The sequence below is a fragment of the Motacilla alba genome, unplaced genomic scaffold, assembly GCF_015832195.1.
Source record: "Motacilla alba alba isolate MOTALB_02 unplaced genomic scaffold, Motacilla_alba_V1.0_pri HiC_scaffold_35, whole genome shotgun sequence".
Taxonomy (NCBI): Eukaryota; Metazoa; Chordata; class Aves; order Passeriformes; family Motacillidae; genus Motacilla; species Motacilla alba.
In genome coordinates, this window is record NW_024037447.1 from 1,691,741 (window position 1) to 1,700,457 (window position 8,717).

At 68.2% G+C, this 8,717-nt stretch overlaps 2 protein-coding genes across 2 annotated transcripts in view; one reads left to right on the plus strand and one right to left on the minus strand.

Annotated features, from left to right (window-relative positions):
- Positions 1-91: 91 nt before the first annotated feature.
- On the minus strand, positions 92-1,843 carry ABT1 (activator of basal transcription 1). The gene is made up of 3 exons (XM_038126574.1): positions 1,391-1,843; positions 971-1,149; positions 92-552 (listed from the first exon to the last, which is right to left on the minus strand). Exons 1-3 carry the CDS (start codon positions 1,701-1,703, stop codon positions 259-261), a joined length of 786 nt encoding a protein of 261 aa, XP_037982502.1. The 5' UTR covers positions 1,704-1,843; the 3' UTR covers positions 92-258.
- A 926-nt stretch (positions 1,844-2,769) lies between these two features.
- Positions 2,770-8,717, plus strand: part of LOC119696724 (metabotropic glutamate receptor 6-like) — a 10,562-nt gene continuing 4,614 nt past the window's right edge. Inside the window, exons 1-9 of the mRNA XM_038126531.1 lie at positions 2,770-2,847; positions 3,341-3,841; positions 4,675-4,891; positions 5,081-5,216; positions 5,515-5,669; positions 5,967-6,128; positions 6,722-6,919; positions 7,386-7,522; positions 7,815-8,358. Coding sequence (XP_037982459.1) covers positions 3,347-3,841; positions 4,675-4,891; positions 5,081-5,216; positions 5,515-5,669; positions 5,967-6,128; positions 6,722-6,919; positions 7,386-7,522; positions 7,815-8,358 — 2,044 coding nt within the window. The 5' untranslated portion in view covers positions 2,770-2,847; positions 3,341-3,346. The remainder of the gene's footprint in view (positions 2,848-3,340; positions 3,842-4,674; positions 4,892-5,080; positions 5,217-5,514; positions 5,670-5,966; positions 6,129-6,721; positions 6,920-7,385; positions 7,523-7,814; positions 8,359-8,717) is intronic.

Genomic DNA, 8,717 nt, shown 5'->3' on the forward strand with positions numbered 1-8,717 from the left:
GCCCACTCCCCGCCCCCACGCTGCCTTCAGGGAATTTCGCGCTGAAGCCATAACCCCGCCCCCTTCCCTTGGCTCCGCCCCCTCGGCAGAATTTAAAGAGACCGCGAGGAATTATTTTTGTTAAAAGTAATAAAAGTTTTAAGGAGAAAAATAAAACATTCCGTGGTCCTCGGGAAAGGGATCGGTGTCCGGAGGGGGCCCTGGCGTGCCAAGGGCCCCTCCCACACACCTGGGCCCCCCCAAATTTGAGGGAGGGTCTCACCTCCCCGTGCCAAACACCTTCTCCAGCAGCCGCTGGGGGGGCGCGGCCGGGGGGGGCCTCGCTTTGCGCCGCCAGATCTCCTCCTCGGTCGGCCTTTGGGCGAAGCCCCAGGTCGGGGAAGGGGCGGCGGGGTCTCCGGAGGTTTTGGGGGGCTCTTTGGAGGCGCGGCGGGCGTAGAACCCCCCCTCGCGCTTGGCCTGCGCCACCTCGGCCCGCAGGCGCTGCGCCCGCACCTGGCGCTCGTAGCTGAGGCGCTCGCTCAGGTGAGGCCACCGGAACCCCGGCAGGTACTGGGGGGGATGGGCACAGCTCAGGGGACCCCCGAACACCCTCAGACCACCCCCCCAGTAAGGTTTTGGGGTGCTCAAACCCCCCTCAGCTGCTGGCCCAGGTGTGTGGGAGGGGTCCCCCAACACAGCCCAACCCCCCCCCCCCATGGATTGCCCCTCCCCCAGAGTCGGGGACCCCCCTGAACCCCAAAACAGGAATCCCCAGCGGGCCAAAACCACCCGAGACCCCCCAAAACAGGGACCCAGGGCGACCCCAACCCTGCACCCATAGAGGGACCCAATGACCCAGGAACCCATGGGTGCCCCCTGCCCCCCAAAGCTCTGAGACCCCCCAGAAATGGATCCAAGCCCCCCTCAAACCGCTCAGAACCGTTCAGGACCCCCCGAGCCCCCTCCCCAGGACCCCCCCGAGCCGCACCTTGATGCTCCAGCAGTGATGGCGGAAGGGGCTGCGGGGCCGGGGGGCCATGGGGGCCCCGTGCAGGATTTTGGCCGCGCGTTTGGCCGCTCGCTTGTCCCGAAATTCCACCCAGCCCTCGGCGAACGCCACGGCCGGGGGCCCCCCCGGGCGCTGCCGCCGCCGCCGCACGGAGCCTCCTGCGGGAACGGGGAGGGGGCGCTGAGAAACGGGGCTGAGCCCCCCACCCAAGGGTGCTGAACCTCCCCCCCTCCGCTCCGGGGGTGTCAGCGGGGCTGGGAGGGGCCCTGACCCCCAAATTCCGCACCCGTAGGGGTCTGTGGGGATTTCCCCCCCCCTCTGTGGGGCACCCTGACCCCCCAGGGACCCCCCCGGCACCCCGGGCTGTGGGGAGAGCCCCCCCAGGAGCCCCGGACTCACCGCGGGGCTGCAGGAAGACCCTGCCCAGCTCCCCGTGCGGCCGCAGCAGCGCCCGGGCCTGGCGGGGCCCGAAGCCCGGGGGGAGGAAGGACAAATAAAGGACCCCCGGCACCACCGGCTTCGGGGGGGGGTCTGAGGGGGCTTCGGCAGCGGGGGAGCACTCGGGACCCTCCTCTTCCTCCTCCTTTTCTTCCTCCTCTTCCTCTTCCTCCTCCTTTTCTTCCTCCTCTTCCTCTTCCTCCTCTTTTTCTTCCTCCTCTTCCTCCTCCTCCTCCTCGCCCCTCCCGTGCGGGTCCCGCTCGGCCCCAGCCATGGCCCCTGCGATGGGCAGGAGGGAGTTAAAGGAATTTGACCACCCCCAGGGACCCCCCCCCCCCCTTCCAGGCTCTGCCGCACCCCCGGATTCTCCCCGGGACCCCCAAAATCGCCCCCGGGACCCCCCCGGCCCCGCACCCGCACAACGCGGCCGGCCGCGGCCGTAAAACACCAACACAGCCGTAAAGCACCGCTAGCAAGGGGCGGGGGAGTCGCGAAAAAGCCGTAAAGCGCGAGGGAGCGCAGCCTAGCTTTAGGGGGCGGAGTTTACGTGACGAAGCGTGGGTACATAATGAAGGGGCGTGGCTACGCTGAAGGGGCGTTGATCGATGTGGGGGCGTGGCTTACGGCGCCGGGGAGCGCGCGCCGCGGTTTGGGCGGGAACGGCTGAGGCGGGGTTTTGGCGGGAAAGGCCCCGCCCGCTCTGGGGCCCCCCAAATCCCCCACCAGTGCCCCCCACAGCCCCCAGGGGCTTCCCGACAGCGCCCACTGACCCCTCCCGGACCCACCGACTTCCCCCGGGACCCAGTGACCCCCCCCCGTACCCAGTGTCCCCTCCTTGCCCCTTTAGGACCCCTCAAAGTTCTCCTGAGTGCCCCCCCCCCGTGCGTCTCCATGGTCCCCTGAGCCCCCCAAATATTCCCACAGCCCCCTGGGATCCTCCTCAGGTCCCCACGGTCCCCTCAGGTCCCCAGAGCCTCCCCCTGAGCCCCCCCGTGTCCCCCCTCCCTCATCTGGTGCTGGGGGGGTTCCTGGCTGCAGATGAGCAGTGGATTATCCCCCCCCCCCTCATAATCCGACAGCTGGGGGGGGGATTAGGGCTCTCCTGGCCCCCCCAAACCCCCCGAGGGGCTCAGCCCCACCATGGGAACCCCTGGGGATGTGTTGGGGGGGGCACCCCTAATCCCCCTCACTCTCCCCCCCCCAGTAATTAACATCTGGTTTAATTGGGGGGGCCCAGGGGGTTTTGGGAGTTTGGCCAAGCCGGGATGGGGGGGGGGGGGGAGAGCCCTCCCCCTCCCTTACCCATCAGCATCTGGAGAGACCCCGAGGGGGGGGAATTCGGGGGGATTTGGGGGGGCCAGGGCGGGGGCGGCCCCAGTCCCAGCGGCTGCACAGGGACAGGAGCACCCACGGGCCAGGTGAGCGGGATGGGGGCACCAGGACCCCAAACCGGGGGGTGCTGGGGACCCCCAAACCTCCCTCCAGGGCATGGACAGAGCCCCCTGCCCCATGGGGGGGCTGCCTGCCACATTGGGGTGTCCCTGCCTCATGGGGTGTCATTACCCCCCCTCCCCACCCCAATCGGTGCCACCCCTCACCCCCTGGGTGCCCCCCCGTCACCCCCCTCTGTCCCCTCCTGCCCACCCTGGTCCCTGGGGTACCACCCCCACCCCACAGGGAGTGGCCCCTGCCCCATGGGGGGCCACCACCGTTTCCCAGCGTGCTGACGGTGATCCTGCTGTCCCTGTGCCCCCCCGGCACCCGCCCTGCCCCCTGAGAGCCACCTCTGCCCCATGGGGTACCGTCCCCACTGTCACCACTGTCCACCCTGCTGCCCCTGTGTCCCCCTGCCCCACAGGGAGCCACCTCTGCCCCCCCATCCCCCCCTAACCCCCTTTTCTCTGCCCCCAGCCCGCCATGCCAGCCCCGCTGGTGGCCCCGCTGGTGGCCCCGCTGGTGGCCCTGCTGTCCCTGTGCCCGCCGTGCCGCTGCCCCCCGGCGCCCACGCAGCCCCACGCCATCCGCCTGGAGGGCGACCTGACTCTGGGGGGGCTGTTCCCGGTGCACGCCCGCGGCCCCGCCGGGGTGCCCTGCGGGCCGGTCAAGAAGGAGAAGGGCATCCACCGGCTGGAGGCCATGCTGTACGCGCTGGACCGCGTCAACGGCGACCCGCGCGTGCTGCCCAACCTGACGCTGGGCGCCCGCATCCTGGACACCTGCTCCCGGGACACCTACGCCCTGGAGCAGGCGCTGAGCTTCGTGCGCAGCCTGCTGCCCCCCGAGGGGGGCGAGGGTAGCTGCCCCGACGGGTCGGCCCCGCGCCGGCCCCCGCCCGAGCGCCTGGTCGGGGTCATCGGGGCATCCGCCAGCTCCGTGTCCATCATGGTGGCCAACGTGCTGCGGCTCTTTGCGGTGGGTTGGGGGGATTCGGGGGCGTTGGGGGCGTTGGGGACATGGAGGGACACTGGGGACATGGGGGGGCACTGGAGACACGGGGGGGCGTTGGTGCCTCTGTCAGCTCTGTGGCCATCATGGTGGCCAATGTCCAGCAGTTCTTTGTGGTCACTGGGGGTGTTTGGGGACATTGTGGGGGTGTTGGGGACATTGTGGGGGGTGTTTGGGACATTGTGGGGGTCTTGGGGACATTTGGGGGAATGTGGGGGGTGTTTTGGCTGGGGGGACCCTGAGGGGTCCTCAGCAGTGTCCCTACAGTGTCCTCATGGTGTCCTCTCCCTGTGAGGGGGGGCCTGGACACCTTGTCCCCCTCTGTCCCCCCTCCCCATCCCGGGTCCCTTCCAGAACCTTCCCCATCCCCCCCGGGTGTTACCCACAATCCCCTGGGACGGCAGCAAATGGCCCAGGGGGATTAGGGGGGATTAGGGACAGGGAAGGGGGGGTCCCACAGTGCCAGGTCCCACAGTGCCAGGTCCCTGGGTGTCGCCCGGGTCTCCCCCCACATGTCCCTGATGTCCCCCTTGTCCACAGCCCCAGGGCTGAGCCCCCATGCCCCCTCACACCCCTCTGACCCCCATGTCCCTTCACTCTCCCCAATGTCCCCAATGTCCCCCCGGCCACCTCCTGCATCACCAGCTCCACACTGACCACCCCCACGGTGCCTCATTCCAATCTCCCCACAACCCCACGGTGCCTCCAAACCCCACCATGTCTCCCTGTCCCTGACACGTCCCCAGCGTCCCCCCGTCGCTGACACGGCCCCTATGTCCCCAACGTCCCTGCGTCCCCAGATCCCCCAGATCAGCTACGCCTCCACGGCCCCCGAGCTGTCGGACCCCGGGCGTTACGAGTTCTTCTCGCGGGTGGTGCCGCCGGACTCGTACCAGGCGCAGGCCATGGTGGCCGTGGTGCGGGCGCTGGGCTGGAGCTACGTCAGCACGCTGGCCTCCGAGGGCAACTACGGCGAGAGCGGCGTCGAGGCCTTCGTGCAGAGCTCCCGCGAGGCCGGTGCGCTGTACTGGGCTGTACTGGGTTATACTGGGGCGCTGGGAGGGCACCGAGTTACCCTGGGAGGCACTGGGCCGTACTGGGATGTACTGGGAGGGTGAGCACTGCAGGGAAGGGGGAGGTTCTGAGGCCTGGGCAGAGAGGGGGATCCCCATGCGCACTGGTTTACACTGGTCTGTGCTGGGGCAGGGGGCCTGTGCATTGCCCAGTCCATCAAGATCCCGCGGGAGCCAAAGCCGGGGGAGTTCGCCAAGGTCATCGGGCGCCTGATGGAGACGTCGACCGCGCGTGGGGTCGTGCTCTTCGCCAACGAGGACGACATCCGGTGAGACCAGCGCGCCCCGGCGCACACCAGTGTGCCCCAGTGCGCACCAGTGCACACCAGTCCTGCCCCATTCCCTCCCCAGTGCTCCTCAGCCTGCTGCAGTTCATCCCAGTTCATCCCAGTCCAGTTAGGTCCCCTCCCAGTAGCTCCCCAGTCCATCCCAGCAGCCTCTATTGTTCATCCCAATAGCCACCCAACTGGTTCTGGCTCCTCCCAGTTATTTCCCAGTCCCCCTGAGTCCATCCCAGTAGCCCCCAGTCCCTCCCAGTGTCCCCAGCAGACATGTCTGTCCCCACAGGCGGGTGCTGGAGGCCGCCACGCTGGCCAACCTGTCTGGCCACTTCTCCTGGGTGGGCTCAGACAGCTGGGGGGCCAAGATGGCGCCGGTGCAGGGCCTGGAGGAGGCGGCACACGGGGCCATCACCATCCTGCCCAAACGAGCCTCGGTGCCCGGTGAGCGCTGGGAGGGACTGGGAGGGTTATTGGGATGGACTGGGGCAAACTAGGATGGGCTGGGGGAGACTGGAGATTGCTGGAGGCGTTCTGGGGGGGCTCTGGGGTGAATTTGGGGGCTCATGGGGGGCTCTTAGGGGTTTGGGGGGAGACCTGAGGGTTTTGGGAGGCTCTGGGGGGCTCATGGGACACTCCAAGAGTCTGTGGTGGGGTTCCTATGACCCAGTGGGGTCCCCCATGGCTCTGTGGGGTCCCCCTGACCCCGTGGGGTCCCTGTGGTTTCCCCGTGCCCCCCAGGCTTTGACGAGTACTTCACGTCGCGCTCGCTGGAGAACAACCGCCGCAACCTCTGGTTCCACGAGTTCTGGGAGGACGACTTCAACTGCCGCCTGCCCCACGGCACCGCGCCCCACGGAGACCCCGCGGGGGCACCCGGCACGCCCGTGCGCAAGTGCACAGGTACCCTGCCCCACAGGGACCCTGTAGGGACCCCTTAGGAACCCCACCGGTACCCTGCCCCATAGGAACCCCATAGAGACCCCATAGGGACCCCATAGAGACCCCACAGGTAAGTTTGGGGTGTCCCTGGCAGGTTTAGGGTGCCCATTTGGGGTCTCCGAGGTGGGAGGGCATCAGGCGGGACTCGTCCTATGAGCAGAAGGGGAAGGTGTGGTGTCCATGGCGGATTTGGGGTGCCCATGGCGGATTTGGGGGTGCCCATTTGGGATCCTAAAATCCCCAGGGCGGGAGCGCATTGGGTGGGACTCACCCTACGAGCAGGAGGAGAAGGTGGGTTGTCCATGATGGGTTTGGGGTGCCCCTGGTGTGTTTGGGGTGCCCATGGAGGATTTAGGGTGCTCATTTGGGGTCCCCCAGGGTGGGAGTGCATCAGGCGAGGCTTGCCCTACGAGCAGGAGGAGAAGGTGGGGTGTCCATGATGGGTTTGGGGTGCCCCTGGTGGGTTTGGGGTGCCCCCAGGGCAAGTATGGGGTGCCCCTGGTGGGTTTGGGGTGCCCACGGAGGATTTAGGGTGTTCATTTGGGGTCCCCCAGGGCGGGAACGCATCGGGCGGGACTCCCCCTACGAGCAGGAGGGGAAGGTGCAGTTCGTCATCGACGCCGTGCTGGCCATGGCCCACGGGCTGCACTCCATGCTGGGCGAGGCCTGCCCGGGCGGGGGGCTCTGCGCCCACATGGACCCCCCCGATGGGCGCCGCCTGCTCACCCACATCCGCAGGGTGGCCTTCAACGGTACTGGGGGCACTGGGAGACACTGGGATATACTGGGGTGGCACTGGGAGGGAGCTTGGGAACTACTGGGAGACACTGGGATGTTCTGGGGTGGCACTGGGAGAGAGCTGGGGGCACTGGAGACCATGCTGGGAACCACTGGGATGTACTGCGGGGGCTGGAGAATGTACTGGGACATACTGGGAGGCACTGGGAAGGGGATGGCAGCACTGGAGACCATACTGGGACATACTGGGAGGTACTGAGATGGACTGGGAGGCACTGGGAAGGGGATGGCAGCACTGGAGACCATACTGGGACATACTGGGAGGTACTGGGAGGGTAGTGGGATGGGAGCACTGGTTTGCCTTGTACTGGGGGCACGCTGGGGCTGGGGGGGTCACTGACCTTTCCGGTGGGGTGGCAGGGGGTGTCCCTGACCTAGACCAGTGGTTACTGGTTTATACTGGTCTGTACTGGTGCACAGGCAGCGCGGGGACGCCGGTGTCCTTCAACGAGAACGGGGACGCCCCCGGGCGCTACGACATCTTCCAGTTCCAGGGGGGCAACGGCACCGGGGCCTACCGGGCTGTGGGGCAGTGGGTGCAGGGGCTGCACCTGCAGGTGGGTCCGGGACCCCCGAGCCCCCCAGAGCCCAGGGGTGCCCCCCAGGGTATCCCAGTGGCCAGCTGGGGGCACTGGGTGGGGATGCCCTGTTCCCCCTGGGTGGGTGTCCATGGGGGGCTTGGGGGAACCACGGGGTGTTGGGGGGTGTTTGGGTTTTCCATAGGGTGTTCAGGGTTTCCATGGAGGGTTTGGGGGATCCATGAGGTGCTCATGAGGGGTTGGGATGTCCATGGGGTGTTCAAGGTGTCCCTGGGGAGGTTTGGGGTGACCCTGACCATCCCCCCCCCAGGAGGACGCCATGGCCTGGGGCTCCAACTCGTCGTCGCCGCCGCCCTCGGTGTGCAGCCTGCCGTGCGGCCCCGGCGAGCGCAAGAAGCCGGTGAAGGGGGTTCCGTGCTGCTGGCACTGCGAGCTCTGCGGGGGCTACCAGTACCGGGCCGACCTGTTCACCTGCCTGCCCTGCGCCCCTCACCTGCGCCCCACGCCCAACCGCACCGCCTGCCGCCCCACGCCCGTGCTGCGCCTGAGCTGGGGCCACCCCTGCGCCGCCGTCCCGCTGGCCCTGGCCACGCTGGGGCTGATGGCCACCGCCTTCGTGCTGGCCACCTTCGTGCGGCACCACGAGACGCCGATCGTCAAAGCGTCGGGGCGCGAGCTGAGCTACGTCCTGCTGGCCGGCATCGCCCTGGTCTACGCCATCACCTTCCTCATGGTGGCCGAGCCCGGCGTGGGGGTCTGCGCCCTGCGGCGACTCTTCCTGGGCATGGGCATGAGCCTGACCTACGCCGCGCTGCTGACCAAGACCAACCGCATCTACCGCATCTTCGAGCAGGGTGAGGGGCTGGGGGGCACGGGGTGAGGGGCATGGGGTGAGGGGCTGGGGGTAACAGGTGAGGGGCTGGGGGTAACAGGAGGGGCTGGGGGGCATGGGGTGAGGGGCTGGGGGGCACAGGTGAGGTTGGAGGGCACAGGGTGAGGGGCTGGGGCCAGGGTCTCACCCGTGCCATGCTCTCATTGCCACATCTCTTGAGCTGGGTGAGGGGCACAGGGGCAGGGTGGGGTGGGAAGACAGGGTGAGGGGCTCCGGGCAGGGGTGAGGGCGCTGGGGGGTGGGAGCCTGGAGTGAGGGGCTGCATGAGGGACATGGGACAGAGTCCCCACCCTGTGCTCCTCACTGAGACCAGCCCCATCC